Genomic DNA, 22,997 nt, shown 5'->3' on the forward strand with positions numbered 1-22,997 from the left:
TAAAAAATGCAAGGAGGACAAGGCTGAAACGAAATAGAAGACGTGCAGGGACACAACTGACATCAGGCTCCTGAATATACAATCTCGCTTCTACTTGTCAGAAGGTTGCAAAGCACCAAATTCTGCTGCTGCCCCAGTTTGATCGAATCAAAGTTCAGCTCAGTTCATCACAGCAATGTCACCCAGTTCGTCATGGATAACGCAGCCAGAGAGATCAACTCGTCCAAACCATTTCCGTCTCAATCCCATCATCTCGTCCTGTTTCGTTTTGTGTGTGCTCGGTCACGCTACACCATTCGCAAGACCTCGTGCCCTCGTGGCCCATGAAAGCAACGGAAGCCATACAAAAAAAAAAACCAAGCTTCAGAGTCTCCGTAGAATTCATCGCTCGTTGGCCTTGTCCAAGCAGCAGCAGCTCTCGTTGCGGTGCGAACAAAGTAAAAGAAAACAAAACACAGTCCATAATTATCAAGAAACCCGTTGATACAAGAGGCCATCAGTTATCCCAAAGCGCCCACAAGTTTAATGCCAACTAGTTTGCGTGCATCATCTCCTCTCTCCTCCGCTGACCTCTCCTCTTTCTGAACTTTGGCCGTGTTTCTAGTTCCTTCGCTGTTCTAGATCCTTCTTCTTGCTGACCTCTTGTTTATATTTGCCCTGGTTTTGAAGCTTCTCTTGTCTGGCGATTGAATCGAAGAGGATAGGAGGTTGTTCTTGGAAACAGACGTCTTGGCCGGTAAGTTTTTACAGTTTTTTGCTCGGTTGTGTGATAATGGTTCTGTATTCTTGCGTTTTTCTTTCTGAATTCTGAAGCTTCAAAAGAAATCACTAGTTAAAATTGGCACCTTTTTCTACTGGAATTTAAATGAGATGAGAAGCCATTTCTGATTGGTTTGATTCATACGTTGAATCCTCAAGATCGAATTCTTTTTGGAGGAATCTCCATCTGCCCTAGTGAATTATTTGTTCCTTTTTGCGAGAAATTCACCTAGTAATGCGAATTTCCGTTCTTGCGTGTAGCTCTGCAAGCAGAAGGAAGAAGACGACACGACACGGCAGTAGAGCGGATACATGGAGGAGGAACCGAGCGGAACGTGTAGGTACTTTTGCTACAGGTGCTCGCTGATCGTGAGGCCGGAGGTGGGCATCGAGGAGGTGCAGTGCCCCCACTGCCACTCTGGGTTCGTGGAGGAGATGGCCGGCGCCGAGGACGATGGCCGGCGAAGCGGAAACGCCGTCGGAGGCCGCCGCGCTGCCGGTGAGGAGAACGCCGACGACGATGCGACGCGGGCTCTGCCTCCTTGGGCGCCTATGCTCATAGACCTCCTTGGTGTCTCGTCCCGACGCCACGGCCTCGACGACGACGGCAGCGGTGACCTCGCGGCCTTCGCGCGGAGGCAGTACCGCAACATCGCATTGCTGCAGCTGCTCAGCGCGCTCCAGGACGACGACGAAGCCGGCGGCGGCGACACGCCCACCAACTCGGGGCGCGAGCAGGTCGTGTTGGTTAGCTCCGCGGACGCGCGAGCCATGCTCACGGACGGCAATGGCGCCGGCGTCGCCGCGGCGTCAGGCTTCACGCTCGGGGACCTGTTCCTCGGCCCCGGGCTGGACCTGCTGCTGGATTACCTGGCCGACGCCGACCCGAACCGCCAGGGCACGCCGCCGGCCAAGAAGGAGGCCGTGGCCGCGCTGCCGACGGTCCGCGTACACGACGCTGCCGCGACGTGCCCGGTGTGCCTCGACGAGTTCGAGGCCGGCGGCGAGGCGAGGGAAATGCCGTGCAAGCACAGGTTCCACGACGGATGCATCCTGCCGTGGCTGGAGGCGCACAGCTCCTGCCCCGTGTGCAGGTATCAGCTGCCCACGGACGAGCCCACCGCCGGCAACGCCATTGCAGCCGAGGGAGGCGGCGGCGAGCTCATTGGCAATGCACGCGGCGGTGGCGATGGAGAAAGCAGCGGCAGGAGGCGCTGGCTCTCGTGGCCTTTTGGCGGGTTATTCTCGCACAGATCGAGCGGGAGCTCCTCGTCGTCGTGATGGCAAAAGGCAGCGAAGGAAAGAACGCTGATTAGCCCAGTTGTCTACTTGCACTTGAAATATGCAATTCTTGTATAGCTGCCCTTGTTCTTTGGTAAAAGAAAAGTGTTTTTTTTGGGGTGATTAAGGTGAAAGATGATGCATTTAATCATCTGTGATAAAAAAAACTGTCATAAACCGGTTTAAGAACTTGAGTTAGGGACTGTCTAGATCCATTTGAAATAACAAATGGCAAATGACAAAAGTTTTGGTGACAAAAATTTTAACATTGTATTTTTTTAACTTGTGTTTAGAGGCATGCGAAATTTGTTATTTTTTGGTAAAAGTGAGAGATGGTCCGTATCCCTATGCGTTTTTTGACGAAATTTGCTACTCTAGGCTGCCAAATGATAAATGCAAAGTTACCATTTTCTTACCATAGTGTTTAGATTCATTTTATCAAAAAGTGCTTCAAAATAACAAAACTTTTATCATTTTAAAGGATCTAAGATGTCCTTAGTAGTTCCTTATGCTGGAGCGCTTTCTGGAACCTGTCTTGTTTTGCTGCTCTGGAGATGATATGACCACATGTCAAACAGTTTTTGTGCCATTTGTGCTGCTGCCTTTCCAATGTTGTATCGTCCGGTCAGGAGACGATTTTGACCATGTCGGACGGTTTTTGTGCCATTTGTGCTGCTACTTTTCCATGTTGTTTGGTATACGTCGTATCGTCCGGTTATGATTCAAAACACAACCGATAATGCTTTCTGGCTGTTAGTATCCTACCCATCAATGACTGCTACTCCGTCCTAAAAATATAAACCTCCGTTCTAAAAATGTAAACATGACTAGAAATTAAGGTTGACAAAAATACAATATCTCTTAATAAGAAATCATCTTTTTGCTTTTTGGAGCAAAAATTCAAATGACGTATTTGCAAATGAAAAATAATTTATGAATAAAATTTTTTATATACGTGTTCATGGCAAGCTAAAAACCAATGTTGAAAAATAAACTCCAATAAAAAACCTTAAAATCAACTTCAAATTTAAGGTTGAAAAAACAAATTTTGACTTATAAGCATAAGACAAAAGTTTCTGATAGGGCGATTCTCCTAATAAATGAGAAATGCAATAGGTGGTAGGTGAGAATAATTTTCAATAAGAAATTATTGATAAAACAAGTAGGACTGTAAATATATAAATATATTTTAAATTTTAAATTTTAAAAATAATTATATTTTAGAATGAAAGTAGCATATATACTTAGGCCCCGTTTGGTTAGAGGGACTAATATATTAGTCTCTCTATTTTAGTCACTTTTAATCCTTAAAAACCTAAATAGGAGAAACTAAAAAAGACTAAAATACTATTAGGCTATTAGTCGAGGAACTTATTGGGACTAATTTTCCTTCGTTACGCAGATCGCCGCGGCCCACGCCGGAGGCAGCCGTCTCCTGCTGCTGCTTAGCGCTGGCTCCTGCTGCTGCTGCTTAGTCGTTGTTGCTGCTGCTGATTTATGATTTAAAAAATAATTACTTTTAGTCTCTTTTAGTTCCTGTAACCAAACAGTAAGGATTAAAATATGTTTTAGTCCAATGACTAATTTTTATTTTTAGTCATATAACTAAAAAAACAAACAGGGCCTTATATAGATAGATACAGCAGTAACTGATTGCCCGTTCATGTTCTCATTCCCCAGTATGGTCCATGCAGTCGTGACTTGGTCGAAATGTACACCGTTGTCATAATCGAGAATAGCAAGGATTGGATCATTGGATGGTTTGATTTGCTAATTGCTACTATTTCGACGGTCACCTTTCTGAGGCTGATGCGTTCTGGTATGCTGTCGAGCCTTCATTAGCATAGGAGTTAGACGTCATCAACCACCAATTGATCTTATCTTGACCTTAATGAATGAAAATACTCAACCCGATTGCTGAATTGCCTACGGCAATCATATGCGCGGCGTCAGTCATCGCACCTCAATGGAAAAAAAAATCAAATGCAAACGTTCTTAGCGATCACCTCACTTAACAATCTATGCATAACACGAAAAACCAAATCATTGGATCTTGTTATAGATCTTTCAAATACTCCTAATAATCCATCGGTATAACACAAAAACTAAATGGATCGGACAAATTTGCTAACACAATACAATAATTTTTTTTGGCTTATAGGCATGGCATAGAACAAAATGGAACGCACCAACCTCATTAAGCAATGATCCCATAACAAAACGTCTAAAAACGAAGCATATAGGACACGAGATCAAAAAGAAGTACATATGACTCAATAAAACATGAGATTAGAAAAAAAAAGGTAAATATATAGGAATTAACTGACATAAGATTAGCCAACAAAATGCAGTGTAGCTGAGCATAGTATATAGGGCTCAAGGACTCGAACTGATATTGGACTAAACTGACATAAGATTAGCTAACGGTAGCAAGGGTCAATAACCTCTAACAAAATTTGCCCTTGCAAATATCCAACATCGGCATTCTACCCTTACAAGTATCAGAGATGGACGGGAAGGAACTAGGTGACAGTCACAATCTTGATCATGGAATAACCGCCGACACGATGCAATGCAACTACTGAATCTCCTGAATTGCAGATACCAAGTTTCTTTGCATAATCTATTGCAGAGTTGATAGCTTCCTCAGTGGATTCAGCATCCGATGCCTTCGAGCTGACGGTGCTCAAGAATGGAATTAAGCCTCTGACGATAAGACTGTGTCTCGCGGGTGCCTCATCACTACAAACCCAGTTAAAACTGTCGTCAGTCTTTAGCTCTGGGACAACCACAGACAACACAGGCATGGCCGGTCTATACTTTGCAACAAGCCTTGCAGTTGTACCACCCCTTGTGAGAACCAAGATGAGTGAAGCATGGGATCCATTGGCCGCCTGAACAGCTGAGGATGCCAAACTCTCCAGTGGGCTCAAAGGGACTGGGGCTTCTGAACAGAGTTTCTTGAAAATGAAAGGATAGTCTAGGTATGACTCTGCTTTTAAACAGATATTTGCCATAGTCTTCACTGCTAACTCTGGATATTCCCCTGCTGCAGTCTCACCACTGAGCATCACACAGTCAGTTCCATCTAGGACAGCATTGGCAACATCAGTTGCCTCTGCTCGTGTAGGACGAGGGGATTTAATCATTGATTCAAGCATTTGTGTTGCAGTGACAACAGGCTTTCCCTTCATATTACATTTATGAATCATCACCTTCTGAGCATAGAATATCTTCTCAATCGGGATCTCCATTCCCAAATCTCCTCTTGCAACCATGAAAGCATCTGAGTTCGCAATTATCTCATCAACGTTAGCGACACCTTCCTGATTCTCGACCTGCACGTAGGAACATCATAAGAAAACAATAGACATAATAAAAACAACATAAATAATAACAAATTAACAAGGAGGGAATAGTTCATAAAGAAAAAACAAACCTTTGACATGAGTAAAATCGACCTGGCATGTTCACCAAGCACACTTCGGACCAGCTTAAGGTCTGATCCTTTACGCACAAAGGAGAGTGCGATCATGTCAATCTTGTTTGGGACACCCCACCGCAGGATGTCCACCTTGTCCTTTTCTGTTAGTGTTGGGAGATCAACAATGACCCCAGGAAGATTGACATTCTTTCTCTCTCCTAGAAGGGCAGAATTCTCACATCTGCACTTAACTAGTCCATGCTCACGATCACAAGAAAGCACTGTGAGTGTTATGGTGCCATCAGCACACAGTACAGTGCTCCCAGGCTTTAGGTCCATAGCCAACTTATGGTAGCTCATGGAAATCAAGTTCTCGTCACCCTTTATGGAGTAATCCGTGGTAATAGTAATCTCTTTCCCCTTCTTCAGTTGAATGGGTTTGCCATCTTTCAAAAAACCCGTGCGGATCTCTGGTCCCTGTATGAACATAGTGGACTTCTTAGCACGCTAAAGAAACAGAACTGCATATTTCATTCATTCTTTATTTGCTAAATTGAATTATGAAGGATGTTCGAATAACAAGTACTCCGTAGTACCATGTATTAGACCCGTTCTATATCATAAGATGTTCTGACAATCCCTAAATTTATATGGACGTTAATAAATTTAGACACTTATATAAAACATATTCTTCGATAATGTACGCATCTAGATAAAACCAAAACATAATGGTGGGAGGAAGTAGCAGTGAAACAAGCTGCACGTGCAAATCTACAGAAATTGTGCAAATCTCTTTACTATGATAGAGGGATCATATTCTTGACAGCTTCTCAAAAAAAAAAAAACACAATACACGTGCTACTACCCATGAGGCCAAAACCTAAATTCCAAACTCCTACTTTCTAGGAGGAGCCCGCAAAGTCAGAGTCTAAACATATATGATTATTATGTCATCCAGAAAGCTGCGGAGTTTTAAAATTCTGATTATTTTTTTTTACTCCTATGATTCATGTCACCCGATCAGAGGCTAGCAATGAACACAACATAATCACAAAGATCAAAACAAGGTTGTTGTGAAGTCTTAAAACTTTATGATTCATAGATTTCATCCACCCAGAGCCGCGAAGTGATCTACCCAACATAAATCACCAAACAACAAACAAACAACAGAGAGAGAGAGATATAAACTAAAAGCGGTAAACTTGTAGTAGTAGATCGGAATATCGGATCCAGACCTTGGTGTCTAGCATTACGGCGCATATGAGGCCGGTGAGCTCCATGGCCCTGCGGAGGTTGTCGAGCGTCTCCTGGTGGTACTCGTGCGAGCCGTGCGAGAAGTTGAATCGCGCCACGCACATGCCGGCGCGGAGCAGCCGCGCGCACATCTCCACGGAGCGGGAGGCGGGGCCGAGCGTGCACACTATCTTCGTCTTGGGCCGCCGCCGCCACGTCTCCTCTGGCCCGGCGCCGCCGAGGTCTAGGTCTAGAGCCGCCTCCATTGCGCGGATGGAGAGGGAAGGAACGACGAGCTAACTGAGGGCGCGGAGGCGGAGGAGGAAACGCACGCGTCGTTGTGCGGCGCTGGACGGGGAGGCGAGGCGATGCGAGGCAGAATATATACCGGCCGTCCCGTGCGGAAAGGCACGGTGGGTAGGGTTTTAACCATATATACGATTTCCACCGATTTCGACTACGTTTAAAGGTTTCGTGTTTAGGTATATAATAAGTTAATTAATAACTTTATGATAGCTATATAATTTATGTAGATCTTATGGTATGTATGGATGTGAAGTGAAATTGGTTTTTGACGTGTGATACAGGCTAGCTTGACAAATTGACCACTAAAAAGCATGCATTGCATGAATTTACTCCATAAATTTGAATAAATGTTGTGTACCTGGGACAAGAGGTTGATATCGATCAACATTGGAGTTTTCAGGTTATTTTTTGGAAAAGCTAGCGTACGGCATGTCGTACGAACGGGACGGTTAACGATCGCATCTCCTCCACACAGCGTGCCTCCTCCGCGTCGCACGTCTCCACGCTGTCGCGCCGTGCACCTCCTCCTCGCTTCGCCGAACCTGCAGATCATAGCCCTGCAGTCCTCCACCCCGAGCTGCTGACGCTATGACCCCAGCCGCCTCAGCGTCCGCCGAAGGCTCGCTGGCGTTATCACTATCGTCTACTCCGCCGTGTACATGTCGAACGCCCCCCTCAGGCAACTCATCCTCATCTCTTCTTCTTCTGGCTGCCCAACAAGCCTTAGGAACTCATCGTGGCCCAGCAGCCCGTCGTCGTTGGTGTTTGTCGTTGCGAGGATCGCCACAGCCTCCTCGAAGATGCCTTCGCCGAGCGTCGCTGTCATGCAGCTGCAGCTTGGCCGCCGACACCATACCATCGCTGTCCTTGTCGAAGGTCGAGAAGACGGACAACGACGACGTTGTTGATACATGTGTGATACCTTCTGATACCATATGATACCACTTAGAACCTAGTGGATTTATACCTGTTGATACCTTCTAACATCTTTTGGTATCATCTGACACATGTTGATAATAATCGGTATCATCTAGGTTTCCATACGAGAATCAAGCGACACCTATCGATACTTATTGATACATACTGACATTATATGATACCACTTAGAACCATATGATACCGTTTGGTACCACTTGGTAGCATGTGATACATGTATCTTTTTGAGTTTTCCTTGTCGCGCGACGCAATGATAACAGATGATACCAACTGATATCATACTACTGGTATCATCTGATACCAGCTACACGCTGGTACGTGAGGTGCATCTGAGCGCGAAGGTGGCGGAGGCGTATAAAATTGTTTCCTAGGTGGAAACCACCCCCGGCGATATCATTGATTATCATGATTATTGTGCAAAAACGACTCAAAATGGAATCTAGAAGTTCGAATGGAGCCATGATGGTTTGGATGTGAAAATCGCGAGATATCTTGTGCTTATCGCGATAAATTAACTAACAATCATGGTGGAACTATCCATATCAATAATCATGATATGTCTGTTGATAATCAGAGTGGCACAATCAATATCAATAATCATAATATATATGTTGATTATCGCAAGTATTCCACATATAATCGCGTGTTTTTAATGTAATATTTCTCGGTAAATAGGGATTGCAATTTGGGTACGGGTACCGGGTACCCGCCGGGTACCCGATCCGACGGGGACGGGTATGTGTACAATTTTTACCCGCGGGTACCCGTACCCGACCCGAATCAAGCAGGTATGGGCATAGGTATTTTTTTCCACCCGCGGGTAACTCGTTGGGTACCCGAACGTACCTCACATATTGAATTTTGCCTAACAGCTTATTATGTTATTCATGTAATAATATTTGTGATATACTTTTTTTTAGCTAAAAACTTTGATATGACCTATGTATTATGAGCAATATGTTGTATTTGTTGAACTTTTCATGTGTGATGCACTATTATATTATACGTAGTATATTTAGTTTGTTGTATATATCGGAATGGTTATTTTGATGTGCTTTTGACATGTAAAATGGTAGACCCGACGGGTACCCGATACCCGCCCGGTACGCGACGGGTATGGGTATGGGTATCAAATTTTATTCACGGGTACGGGTAGGAAATTCTACCCGTAGCCTTCAAGTTGACGGCCGGGTAATTGCTCTACCCGCACCAAATCCGACCCGTTGCCATCCCTATCGGTAAATATGGTTTTTGTTGCTAGTTAAAAATTGGCCAGGATGAACAGTATGGTTATTCATTTATTCAAATGCAATTTCGCTTTCCGGTCATAATTTGATGCTAAATGCGATATTTTTGAAAAATTTCTTCATCATGAGGTTCTAAAACGAGAACAATCACCATGGATTTTTTTTTTGACATTTTGCCCTTTTCAAAACTATACCATACTAAAAAAAACTCTAGTAGTATGCCACCACCACTAGATTCAATGATGTGTGGACCCCAAAAATGCTGCAAAGAGAGGAGGGAGTAGCCGTTGAAGAGGGGGCCGACGGAGGGAGGCAGGCGCGACGCTGGCGGAGGGAGGCGCAATGCTGGCCGAGGAAGGACGGCACCGGCGGAGGGAGGCACGCCGCCCTGAGCCTCACCGGCCACCGCGTCGATCCGCTGCCCTGACCCGTCATTGAATGCGAGCCATCGAGCGGGCGAACGTCGGCGACGACGAGCGCGGAGCAGCGTCAACCGAGATTGACGGTGCGGGCGGCCGACGTTGGCGGCGGCAGAGAGGAGGAGAGGGGGCATGGCAGCGCCGGGGCAGGGGAGGAGAGAAGGCACGGTCGCGGGAAAGGAGAGGAGCTGAGGAGGCGCGGCGGCCAACGCCGGCACGCACCGGCGCCAGCGATGGAGGCGCGGAGGGGAGAGGAGAGGAGGCGGCGGCGGCTGAAAGTGGTCGGGTGGGTGGGGTGGGTGGGGGAGAGGAGAGATGAATAGGGTTAGGTTATACATTGTGTGCGTGTGTTGGGCCTATGGACCAAATTTATCTGTAAATTTATATTTCAGGTCTCGTGGGCTTCCTCTTTTAATTGATGTACATGGTACATACGCTAAAAGCTTATGTGTATAGTAGGCTATTCTATTTCTTGTGGAAGAAAAAGACCGGGATTAATATGCTCATATTGATAATAACATTTTTTAAAATATAAAATTCCGATACAACCGACGGACAATTTGCTACTGATTTAAAATCTCACAAAATTTGGCAAACCGTACCGCGGTTTACCGAAGGCACCACCCGGCAGCTCATGTGATTACCGAGATAATCATCATGATTATCGTAAGTAGTTTTGTATACCCTCGTTCCAAGTTATGTATTATAAATTCATTATTAAAAGAATTGTTATCAACACTAATTTTGATCATAAGTGACAGTTGCCCTAATTGTTAGAGTTGGTTGTGGCGACTGTGCTTCACACTCCCTCCGTTTTATTATAAGTACATCTCTAGCATTGTAGAGGTAAATTATTTCTAAGAAAAATGGATTAAAGTGCCCCTCATCAAAATAAGGAGATGGTACGTAGCAGGAGGTACGTAGGGGTAAAATGTAAGCAAAATTTGCTACAGGGCATCGAAAAAATACGTAATTAGCTGGTGGACACCGTAAGATCACGAATTTGCTGCAGGGCACAAAAAATATGGTAATTAGCTACCGGGCACTCCGGCCAATTTTTTATTATTTTCAGAGTCAAAATTTTTAAAAATGACGAGATTGCCCTCGGTGGCCAACCCGTTATGCGTCCTCGTCGCCGCTGGGTCGCCACCGTCATCGTCTGCTCACCCGCCCTGTAGGTTAGGATTCGGGTGTGGTGCGGCGCCGAGACCAACTAAGTTTGGTTCGCTAGCTCCAGTAGACGTAACGGGTTGGCCACCTAGGATAATGTCATCATTTTTAGAATTTTTACAACAAAAATAACAAAAAATTAGCTGGAGTGTCCTATAGCTAATTACCACACTTTTGTGGTGCCCTGCAGCAAATTCGTGATCTTACGGTGTCCACCGACTAATTACACGTTTTTTTGATGCTTGTAGTAAATTTTGCCTAAAATGTATGCATATTTAAATATAAGGTGATTTATGGGACAATTAATACTCCACAAATATACTTTTTATTAGACACGTTTGAATTTCAATGCACTTATTATAGAACAAAGGTAATACTTCCTTCTTTCACAAATGATCTAGTACATATTAGCTTTTCTTCCATTTCAAAATTAATCTATCGGGCATATGTCTCTTAGGTTTTGTTATCTTATTGAGTGGATATCGCATGCCCAAGCATACATACATGTGAACTTGATGATGAATAACGTTTGTGTTGTTCTCATATGCATGAGACTTCCCCTTAAAAGACTTCCCCTTAAAAGTAGCGTTATTAGAGATAATTTAATACACGAAAATACGTATACATTAAGCCTTGAGATCCGGTATAAATATGAATATGTAGATTATTTTTGGAAAGAGAGTATAAGGGCACGTACAAATGTGCCTATTAGCTGACTCTTTCAATCGCCACGTAAGAAAATTTGGTGATAGGGGAGGAAAGAGAGGAAAGGAGAGAGAAAAACTATTGTCATACATGATAACGGCTTATAGTCGACTCTTAGTATTTATTAAAAAACTTTCTTACATGAGAATGTATAAAAAGGAAACTAGCTTAATAAAAATATTTTATTGTATTAATGAATAAAAATATTCTATTGCATTAAAATAGACTATTGTTACTGACGTGGTTTAAAATAGAGCCTACAACAGACTCTACGTTTGAACATGCCCTAAGACTTATAATGTGATATTCTACGTGGGTCTTACACAGAGAGGAACCGCTTGTCCGCTTATCTAAGATGTAAACATGCATGGAACAGCCCCCCATCATTCGAGGTGATATTTATGGCCGTGTTTTTACCGGTTTTTTTTATATTTTTTCACATACAAATTTAACAAACTACTAAATTATAATTTTCAGGTTTTTATATAAAAATTTAACATCATATATTTTGTAGTTAGCTCTATTGTTTATAATGTTAAATAACTATTAAAAATCTAAATATCTTTCTTTCTTCACCCTTTTATCTCTAACGGGAACAAATAGCGTTGCCATAACAAATGCTCAGCTTACATCGGCTGCAATTTATTATTAGATGAAGATCAAAGGTAAAAGATTATCTAACTTTTGTGATAGTTACTTTTTCTGGTCAAAAATATTTATCGTTTAAATAAGATTTGGGCAAATTTCTAAAATTTCGATCATCAATAAATTCTTAAATACTTAGTTTAAGTACAAGACAAATGATATACTCGTTTCTCCTCGAAAAATACTATCATTATATCATTAACTTATTAGATTTTATAAACTTATTTTAACACAAAATTATTTGTATAAATTTTAGAAATTTGACATAATCTTGTCCTAAACGATTTTTTGACCGGAGGGAGTATTTTATGTTATAAATGATGAGATTAATAGCTAAAAAGTTAAAAATATACGTTAGAAATATGAGACAATCAACTTCTATTTAAAATATTTTATAAAAATGTTGATCATAAAGCATGCAAAAAACCAAATAATAATCTAGAGAACACAATCATTATGGCATCCACACTGTACATGAGAAAGCAACCTTAAGCAATTGAAAAATTATCATAATCTATCTTTATGCATTTGAATGAGATCATACACCAATATATTCCTAAAGTGAAACTTAAGCTTAAGGCTACACCATACAGAATAAGAAATCGGTTTATATATTTTTAATTGTATGCATATCTTGAATCATTGGTGATTTTTTTCGGGTGGGTCCTAGCTTAAGATGATAAAATAACTCTAAAAATGGTAGTATTTCTTATAGGTAAAAAGATACATTTATATAAGTCTCACCTATACGGATTATGGATTTTAAGAATTAGAGCATCTCTAAGAGATGTCTTAAATTGATCTCTAAAACCAAAATTTAAGAATTGGACTAGAAAATATATCTTTAACAGGTTATCAAATGCATTTTTAATATTTACTCATGCCTAAAATTATCTCAATTGTATCCTAAATTTGGGACAAAAAATATGTATTCATAATACAAGTTGTTCATTTTAGATTTTTGTTGAAGAAGTGTGTAATTTTTATGCCCCAGTATTTTTTAGATGAACCTAATATAATTTTTTTAAATAGTAAAATATTAGCATTATACTCTTGTGATACACTTTACTCATTGTCTTTGTTTGTTTAGCGCCTCGTGCTGCACATTAAAGAATGACCGGCTAGCCGGCTATGAGACTGTTCGGATATATAGATTTTTTTTTTAAGTTCTTGTTACATTAGATTAGGGTTGGTAATTTGGGTACGGGTATCGGGTACCCGCCGGTACCTGACCCGGCGGGACGGGTACGGGTACAATTTTGTACCCGCGGGTAGTATCCGTACCCGATCCGAATCGATATGGGTACGGGTACGGGTATTTTTTTCTACCCGCAGGTAACCCGTCAGGTATCCGAACATAGCCTACATATTGAATTTTGTCTAAAAACTTATTATGTTATTCATGTTATTATATTTGTGATGTACTCTCTTTTAGCTAAAAACTTTGATATGATATATGTATTACGAGCAATATGTTGTATTTATTCAACTTTTCATGTGTGATGCAATATTGTATTATAAATAGTATATTTAGTTTGTTGTATATGTTGGAATGGTTATTTTGATGTGCTTTTGACATGTGAAATGGTAGACCCGATGGGTACCCGATACCCGTCCGGTACCCGACGGGTACGGGTATCAAATTTTACCCGCGGGTACGGGTACGGGTAGCCTTTAAGTTGGCGGGTGGGTAATTGCTCTACCCGCACCAAACCCGACCCGTTGCCATCCCTACATTGGATATTTGGATATTAATTAGGAGTATTAAATATATATCTATAACAAAACTAATTGTATAAATAAAAGTTATTTCATTAGTCAAATTTTTTAAGCTTAATTAATCCATGATTAGCAAATATTTACTCTAACATCATATTCGCTAATCTAGATTATGATGTGTATTTTATTATCCCTCAAAAAGAGGGTCTATATTAGATATGTCTCCTTTTCTTCTTGTTTGGAACAGTACTAGATTATGATGTGTATTTTATTATCCCTCAAAAAGAGGGTCTATATTAGATCTGTCTCCTTTTCTTCTTGTTTGGAACAGTACTGATAAGTTTATGTCCGTTCTAAAATAAGATTATTTTTTAGTTTTTACATAAATATTTTAACTATTCGTCTTATTTAAAATTTTTTGCAATTAATATTTTTATTGTTAGTAGATTATAAAATATGAACAGTGTTTTATACGTGGCTGAATTTTTTAAAAAATTTTAGATAAGACGAGTTATTACGAAAGTAGAAACTACGCCGGCCTGCCTGCTGCTAGCCTGCTAGGTGGAAACAGGAAAGGCATTGCAGGTGCAGCAGCACGCTGCGAGGGAGGCCTGCAGTCCTGTCTAGACCCTTGTGTACATTGCGTTTCGCGTATGCGGTGAAGCAAGGCGTGTCGTTGCAGCTGCAGCCCGTGGATCCAAGCGCCGACAGAACAGAACAGAACAGAACAGAACAGCGGGCCTGTGTGCCGCGCACAACCCATCGCAGTGCGCAACAACTACCGCAAGATATCTTCGCGAGATCTAGCGGCAGCATTGCGAAGTCGATCGTCACACCGCCCAGTCACGTCACGTCACGTCGACTCCCAGCACCCCGTCCCCGTCAGAGCGGACGCGCGGCAACCGTGTGCCGGGCGGATACGTGCGCTGGCCGGAATTGCGAAGCAACCGTCCCAGCGAGCTCGCACGTGCCGGCCGGGTGTGTTTATGGGTTGCTTGATGCCCTCACCTCTTCCATCCTATTTGAGTGTGCTATCGCAAGTGTGTGATTATTTTATTATTTATATCAGATTAGTCTTATTAGTATGGGTCTGGGTCTGGGTTTGGTTTCAGTATAAGAGATACTGTCGAGCAAAAATTTTATTCGGTTAATTACATACTCCCTCGTTCCAAAATAAACCAATTTTTCACTTTTTACCTTTAATTTTTAACTCTTCGTCTTATTCAAATTTTTTATGATTGGTATTTTTGTTTTTATTAAATGATAAATTATGAATAGTACTTTACGTGTGACTATTTTTTTTAATTTTCTAAATTTTTTTTAAATAAGACGGATGGTCAAACGTTAGACACGGAAACCGGAGAATTCGTTTTTTTGGGACAGAGAGTATACCATATATAAGGGTATAAATATATTTTTTTATTAAATAAACAATAGATGAAATCACTCTAGGATCTTGTATGCTATATAAAACAAATATTATTTTTTCAAAAAATCAGTGGGGAAGGAAAAGATAAAGAAAAAAAATGTAAGGAGTGTCACCAGCGGCAGACGACGTCGAGTAGCTAGCGTGACCGCGATGGCCCTCGGCGATTGACGGTGTCGAGCGACGTGGGCACGACGGCCATTGACGGGGCCGACGTTGAGTGGCGGCGACAGAACTAGGGAGAGGCACGAGGATGGCGTCGAGCGGGTAGATCTAGCCCCAGGGACTTTCGGTAGCACGGCCTCGATAGGGAGGAGGAGGCATGGGCTTGAGCTCGTCGGTGCCTGTTTCACACCCACTTGTCGCCGTCTGTAAGGGCTATATTGGAAAAACAACCGCTGACCAACTATCTGTCGTTGCCATGGCCCTACTCCCTCTACCATGTCAGCTAACACGTTTTTTCAAATGACGTTTTATATATCGCACTCTCTAGGCGCGAGGAGATTAGATTTACAATATTTTTGAAGAAAATATAGTTATGTAAATATTTTTTTAAAAAAAATTAAAAATAAAAAATTCGAGTCCCAACTCCGAAAGCCCAAGCCGTCCACCACCCGTGGCCTGCTCTCCTGTCTCGGGCCGCAGGGCTTTGTAAGTTTACGGGCCGCACCGCGCCATGTGTCATACCGCACACGAATTGCACGGTCCCATTGTTGGGTGCCAAGCCCTAGCCAGCCCAACAGCGACGTGGTCGAGTCTCTCTCAGCTTTGCCTCGCCAACTTTGCATCTATCGCAGACTCGAACAAGGCATCTGAAACAGGGGTCTACATATCATATGCTCACGAAGTCATGACCTTACAAATAAGCATGTGTAAAGACTCCACTGCTGTTCTGCTTCACTTTCTTCGGACACAAGTTTAATAGTACTGCAGCACAAAAAGTCTTTACTCATTACAGCCTACGCATATAAGCCCTATTTGTTTTCGCTTAGGTTATTGTAATATAGATTATTAAGACATATTACTATAAACTAGTAGATAATACATGGTAAAATGAGTAATTAATTTAAAGTGTCTGAGGGTAATGAGTCTTTAACCACTCAATAATATGGAAAAGCATTATTAGAGGAGCTTATAAGATTATAATAATCTAGTTTGTAGATTATAATAAGTTGGCCCAATAATCCTAAACTAAAACAACCTAAGCCTAAGTTCAGGGAGCCAACCTACCCACCTACAAACAACAGTTCACACGTGCTGTTCATTTGCAAAACACCGCCGGCGCCGAGAAACAAGGAGGCCGGCGCGGACAACAAAATAGCCACGCACTCAACTCTCAACTTCTCAAGAGGTGATATATATTCCTCCTCATCTTTACCAAGGAGAAAAATGATCAGCGTCGCGATTCTCTGTCAGCATCGCTTTCCCTTATTCCTTCTTCCGGGATCGCGTGCGTGCGTGCCTGCACAAAACAATAACGTCAAGAGCTCACCCAAGGTCAGGAAGAGAAAGAGAGAGAATATGATTCCAGGCTCTTAACAAGTAACAACTGAATGTAATCTAACTAATTAATACATGCACAAAGGTAAAGTTCAACCCCCTTGCCCCCATTCATTGGATTCATCACAAAAAGATAAAGCTATGGCCAGAAAGAGCTTATTCCATGTTCTTATGCATAGTAGTTTTAGTTTATGCTCCTGATGATCGGCTATCATTGTTCACAATTCCAAGCCAATGCTCGAGGTATCGAGCACCAAATTAGAGCAACAGATATGCACCAGCATGCCGCACTCGAACAGGAACCCATGCACAATTTATCGTGTCACAAGGACTATCTTTGCTTGTCTTAATAAAAATGAGCAGAGGACATTCGTAATTGCTAATAAGTACAGGGATTCCCAGAACAACTTTGGGGAAGACTGTTTGATCCACATAATAGCAGCAGGCAAACCACACAAACAGCAGACGTAAAGAGCAACAAGGACACTGTCTTGGACCACTCATATCAGTTGCTTTTGATTTTTGAAAGAACAAGCTTGTCAAGCTTTTCTTTTTAAGAGGTCCCGCAATATCAGATTTCAATATATTTTGTTAGATTTACCATGCCAATTATTTTTCTGGAAAATTGGGGTGCATCCTGCAAATGTAACATGGAACATTAGCCTGAACATTAAACGGATTGCAGCACAAATAGGGTGGGAATGAGAATGACAGCAGGTTGAATTCTATTAGTTTTTTTTTTGTTGGTTTTATATTCCTGTGTCTATCACATGTGGGGGCGGTTGCCAGTGAGGATATAGTGGCAATTCATCAGATGCCAACCTCTCAAAGTGTATGAGCTCTAAGTTAGAACTAATCAGTGCAGGCTATTGTAAATACTGTTGATTATATGCCAGTTAAACTTAACTAGACTAGAACTTGAGGCAGTTTTTTGTCAACACATGAAGGAAAAATAGTGTAAATAAGATTGCAAGAGAAGCAATCATCTGTACAAGTGCATGTACAAAGCAAGCAACATAAAGCACTGAACACAAGAAAATGAACCGTCAATTTTAAGCTCCTACTTTCTGCGCTCTATGTAGAACAGATAGCAATCGAACTCAGAAGCATACACATGCGCATCCTATTAGATTCGCCTATCCACTTTCCTTTTGACTGATAGCTGAACAAGTACAAAACTTACCAGAGGAAAACAAAAGGGAACCATATGCTTATTCTACTATTCCATGCTCTGCTTTTGTGCAGTTCCAAGAAAGGCATCACTAATAGAATGAATTCCTTCTTCGCTTTGTCTGTATGCAAAACTTTATCCAATTCTTCTTCTGGATGCATCTCGTCAAGAAGGAATTTTAAAACTTTGCTCTCATGTGAATCGATAGAAATATGTTCCTTAATCAATTGTTATCATACTTGTGTACGCTGAACATATATCAACATGCAATACCATATGTGATTGAAGAACATACAGAATCCTAATGAATGCCGACCAACCGTAAATATTCCCTTCCATTTCACAATATAAATGCAGTGGACAGCGGAATTAGTTCTGAACGAGTAAGATGTAATCCAGGAATCTAGTAAAGACAATACTACAAACCACAGCCCAAAAGTTCTCAAGAGAACAAGATTCCCACTTTTATCTACAAGACCAATAAATAACATGACTGTCTCTAATTTCCCCCCTTCATGTGTGCTAAGTTAATGCAATATAAACTATAGTTGCTAGTGCAGAATCAGAATGCAAGAGTGTTCATGGAATTGACAAATAAAAATATCGGTGTACATAGGGTCCACAGGTACCTAAAGGAATAAGGATAATATCTCTTTTCAGTTGATGCAAAGATTGGGTCAGGCTTGAGTGTTTGTTCCAACGATTCGAAATTCTCTGCTCACTTGCCTGCCTTATAAGACCAGTCTCTGCATAATATCTTCACATGAGAGGCCATAGTTAGTTAGAGTAGCTAAAGGCCATCTCACTCCCAAAGAATAGAACTCCAGCATACCATGAACTACCCCTGATAACCAGAAACAGAGGGCTGACAAAACATCAACAGGCGGTTCCTCAAAGGGTGGAAGCAGACATCAGTACATAACAAAGAGGTATAATTTATGTATTCATGTGATGCAAGTAAAGTTTGGTTTGCTCAAACAAAGAAAATGAGATATCTTGTCAAGATCCTAACTGAGATATATTCTTGTCAGATGTATCATCAACAACAACAGATCCAAAACCACAGCCAACTCTTGTCATCTAGGCAGAGTTTCCCTTCAGAGCGGCACTTGCTTATGCAAGGAGGAAGTGTTCCAGGGGAGTCAGGGCTTGTACTCTCAACTGATGCAAAGCCTAGGTTAAAATGGACCCCTGAGCTACATGAGCGATTTGTGGAGGCAGTAAATCAACTTGGTGGTCCAGAAAGTGAGTATCTGATTAAACCTTTCTGACATAGGAGCAAGCACAGAAAAATCATCATCTAAAGTTTAAACACTTCAATCTTGCAGAAGCCACTCCAAAAACAATTATGAGGCTCATGGGTGTACCTGGGCTAACATTGTATCATCTCAAGAGTCATCTACAGGTATATAAGGAACTTATAGTATCACAAGTTTTTCATCTGTTTGATAATGAACGAACAGATACCACACCTTTTCTTCATTTTACATGCTTTCAAACAATATACTGATTTTTTTCTTTTACACTAGAAATACAGACTAAGCAAAAATCTCCATGCTCAAGCCAATGTGGGAAACGTGAAAAATGGTAAATATTAATTATCAAAGTATCAGCTTACCATTAAGCTTAATATTGAACTTCCTTTTCATTCGTCAGCGCTAGTTTGCACCACAGCAACAGAGAAACCATCTGAAGGAAACAGATCACCCGTTAGTCACCTAACTCTTGGAACCCAGACAAACAAGTAAGAGACAAGTAAATTTTTTCTTCAGAACGTTTGCAGAAGGTAACATACCTTTGTTTTTTTTATCAGATCTGTGCACATAGGTGAAGCCCTTCAGATGCAAATTGAAGTGCAGAGACGGCTACATGAGCAACTAGAGGTACAGAAACAGCACAAGTGCATAACATAAATTTATATTTTATTATAATAATAAACACTTATGACATCCTTTTGAATACATTGAATATAATATTTTCTTGAACAGTTAATGTCAATAGGTGCACATAATATAGGTTGAAGTTTATGATTGAATATTTAATAAATGTATGTATAATTTATTTGGAAAATATATACTAGAGAATGAAAAAAAAACTACAAAGTGTACTATTCGCAGGATGAAGGTTCATAGTGTTATGGATGTAAGTAAATGTAAACAAAACATCCAATTACAAAATGTGCCAGTGATAAATAAGGCTCCATGAACCAAGGCCAACTTAAACTATGTTTAAATATCTTTAGCATCATATCTGCTACAACTAAATCATCATTTAATCGTTTTTACCCACTCCGATCTGCAGTCAGGAATTAACTTAATCTTGATCCTGTATAAGAGTATGATTCTCTTTCATTGACGAACCTACTTTGTCCATTTTCTTAGAACATGTGCTCAATGTCATTGCATGACTTCCATGAGATAAATACACAGGAAATGCTAAGAGGCCAGTCACCATATTGCATAGGGTAATAGATAGTTTATATGTGAATATTTGTTTTCCATTACTAAAATCATGCCAGAATTTTTAGATCCAACCTAAGTATAATTGAAAAAATGTTGTGCCATTGAATTACTTTATGTCAAATTATTGCTGCATCATTGGGTAAACATGATTATGATATGCAAATTGATATAATACATAGCTGAGGTCACAGAGTTCATTACTTAGTACTTCCACTATAAGAAAAGAAACAAAAGGTTACCTGTCATCTTGCATGTAATGAGCTAGCAATGACATTTGAACAGGTACAAAGACACCTGCAACTCCGAATTGAAGCACAAGGAAAGTACCTACAATCGGTCCTGGAAAAGGCACAAGAGACACTTGCAAAGCAGAATGCAGGTTCAGTTGGTCTAGAAACGGCAAAGATGGAATTGTCAGAATTGGTCTCAAAAGTGTCAACAGAATGCCTCCAGCATGCTTTTTCAGGCTTTGAGGAGATTGAAAGTTCACAAATGCTACAAGGGCACACCATGCATCTGGGTGATGGATCGGTTGACAGCTGCTTAACTGTGTGTGATGGTTCCCAGAAAGATCAAGATATCTTATCAATTAGCCTTTCAGCCCAAAAAGGAAAAGAGATTGGGTGCATGTCATTTGATATGCATGTGAAAGAAAGAGGAAGCGAGGATTTGTTTCTCAACAAGCTAAGCAGAAGGCCATCAAATCACCAAGAAAGGTGTGAGAGGAGAGATGGCTTTAGTATGTCATGCCAAGCAACAAAGTTAGATCTGAACATGAACGACACTTACGGTGGACCTAAACACTGCAAGAAATTTGATTTAAATGGGTTCAGCTGGGCCTAGAAAATGCACTAAAAACTGTTGGCGCTATCGGTGAGAACAAGTGAAAACGGAATATTTCTTCCAATGATCAATGGTATTGCCATGTCATCCATCTTAAGACCAACGTGAAGCTTCATGGTTTGATCATATCTGTTTAAAATGTCCATTCACTGAAATAAGTGATGGAATTGGCAACAAGATGGGCCACAAAAGTTGCCAATTTGGCCATATAGATGAATAGATCACATTCCCGGCATCAGTAGTATTCAAGAACTTGGGCATTCTCCATTATTCTGCCTTACTGTGATTGTAGTCTGTACCATAGAAATATAACGAATTTTGTTTTAAATCCCATTTAAGCTGATGATTACTGAATTGGCTATGCCAGTGAACTGATCTTTGTTCTCTTTCTCCAATGCATCATACCTAGATTCTGGAATTGGCGGATCTATGAGACAGGAGTGTGGACTCATGCATCTCCCCACGCTCTTGGCTCTCCTACTTAAACTAAGGAATAAGGATCACTGCATCCCTGTAGCACAAAGGTGCTCTCTATGAGTAATGCTCTACTACCAGTATTATCGTCGGTAGAAGAATCTTGACCATCGATTTAGAGCTCTACTACCAATAGAAACAAAAATATTCTACTACCAGTATTTAACCGTGGTAGTATAAATAAATCTGATACATTAGATGAGAAAAGATAAATGGTTTAGATTAGTTCTATTACCAGCAGAGAGCATAGTAGAAAACCGATTGTCTCTTTAAGGCAACATGCAAGCAGTTTGCAACGGTAATCGGATAGCACAACGGCACAGTTCCCACATACAAATCCAATGAGTAACTAGATCGACTTGGACATAAATGATGAGTAGCCATTAATCTGGAGCAAATTAGCCCAAGTGTAGCACAAAGTATCAGGGAGTTTCTGATGCCCCAGTTGTATCATCAGTGCTGCGGTGCTCGTGCGAAGTATCAGGGGGAAAAAAAAATACAGACAACCAAATGAAATCGCAGAACAGAAGAGGCAAATCATCACGAACCGCGATGGCGTCGAGCTCCCGGCGAATTGGCGAGGAAAGCTCCCAGCACAAGCGTCGATCTCCACGGCGAGGCAGCAGCTGGCCCCTCCCCTAGCTCGCCCCTGCCGCGCCGCCTCTTCCGCTACCAGGGAGGGACCCCCCGCCGGGAGCCGTCCCCGCGGCTGACGGCGCAGCTGTTAGAAGTCCGGCATGAAGATTGAAGAAGCTTCTGGTGCTGGCCCATTTATCAAACCTGTTGTAATCTGGGCCTTAAAGTGCTAATGGGCCCATTTTAGAAGCCCGTGTAGCTGTGAAGTGGCCTCTGGTCCATCTTGTAGCCTCAAGAGGAAAGATCCTATCACTCTGTCAAACCCTATTTAAAATTACTAATTTGTATATGATCAGCTAGGCAAGGTTATAATAAATGAGGTCTCACGTCGGACCTATTTCTGCAAAAAAAAAAGAACAGCTCCAGCATGTTAAGCTGCTTTCCAAAGTGACCACAGCACAGAGGGAGCCAATAGATTCAGTGCCAAACTATAGCCAAGTTCCAGCATTAGCGCCGCATCACGCTGTTAATCCTCTTGTGCATTTCAATCACATGGCCAGGATCATCCATGCGCGAGCTAACCCACGAACCAACCTGGCTATAGCCTATATGCACGGCGACAAGACAGGATCACCAGTTAATCATGCAGAGAAAGGTGTCGCTGATCATGCGCAGCCGCAGCAGCGTACACCGGCCGGCCG

General features: G+C 41.6%; 3 protein-coding genes and 1 long non-coding RNA gene across 4 annotated transcripts; 2 read left to right on the forward strand and 2 right to left on the reverse strand.

Annotated features, from left to right (window-relative positions):
• The first annotated feature begins 330 nt into the window (after window positions 1–330).
• LOC102714543 (E3 ubiquitin-protein ligase SIRP1-like) lies at window positions 331–2,418 on the forward strand. Its single transcript, XM_006649953.3, has 2 exons — window positions 331–736; window positions 1,021–2,418. Exon 2 carries the CDS (start codon window positions 1,072–1,074, stop codon window positions 2,038–2,040), a length of 969 nt encoding a protein of 322 aa, XP_006650016.1. The 5' UTR covers window positions 331–736; window positions 1,021–1,071; the 3' UTR covers window positions 2,041–2,418.
• Window positions 2,419–4,183: 1,765 nt separating this feature from the next.
• Window positions 4,184–7,039, reverse strand: LOC102709826 (pyruvate kinase, cytosolic isozyme-like). The gene is made up of 3 exons (XM_006651273.3): window positions 6,700–7,039; window positions 5,480–5,941; window positions 4,184–5,378 (listed from the first exon to the last, which is right to left on the reverse strand). Exons 1-3 carry the CDS (start codon window positions 6,961–6,963, stop codon window positions 4,563–4,565), a joined length of 1,542 nt encoding a protein of 513 aa, XP_006651336.1. The 5' UTR covers window positions 6,964–7,039; the 3' UTR covers window positions 4,184–4,562.
• Window positions 7,040–16,326: 9,287 nt separating this feature from the next.
• Window positions 16,327–22,449, reverse strand: LOC102715098. Its single transcript, XR_423277.3, has 4 exons — window positions 22,269–22,449; window positions 19,737–19,818; window positions 19,560–19,630; window positions 16,327–16,732 (listed from the first exon to the last, which is right to left on the reverse strand). It is a non-coding gene; the product is annotated as an uncharacterized LOC102715098 (long non-coding RNA).
• LOC102714816 (myb-related protein 2-like) lies at window positions 18,705–21,656 on the forward strand. Its single transcript, XM_006649954.3, has 7 exons — window positions 18,705–18,870; window positions 18,973–19,186; window positions 19,270–19,346; window positions 19,471–19,528; window positions 19,598–19,685; window positions 19,755–19,824; window positions 20,686–21,656. Exons 2-7 carry the CDS (start codon window positions 18,973–18,975, stop codon window positions 21,244–21,246), a joined length of 1,068 nt encoding a protein of 355 aa, XP_006650017.1. The 5' UTR covers window positions 18,705–18,870; the 3' UTR covers window positions 21,247–21,656.
• Window positions 22,450–22,997: the final 548 nt, after the last annotated feature.

This window comes from Oryza brachyantha, chromosome 3 (assembly GCF_000231095.2).
Source record: "Oryza brachyantha chromosome 3, ObraRS2, whole genome shotgun sequence".
NCBI classification, from domain to species: domain Eukaryota; kingdom Viridiplantae; phylum Streptophyta; class Magnoliopsida; order Poales; family Poaceae; genus Oryza; species Oryza brachyantha.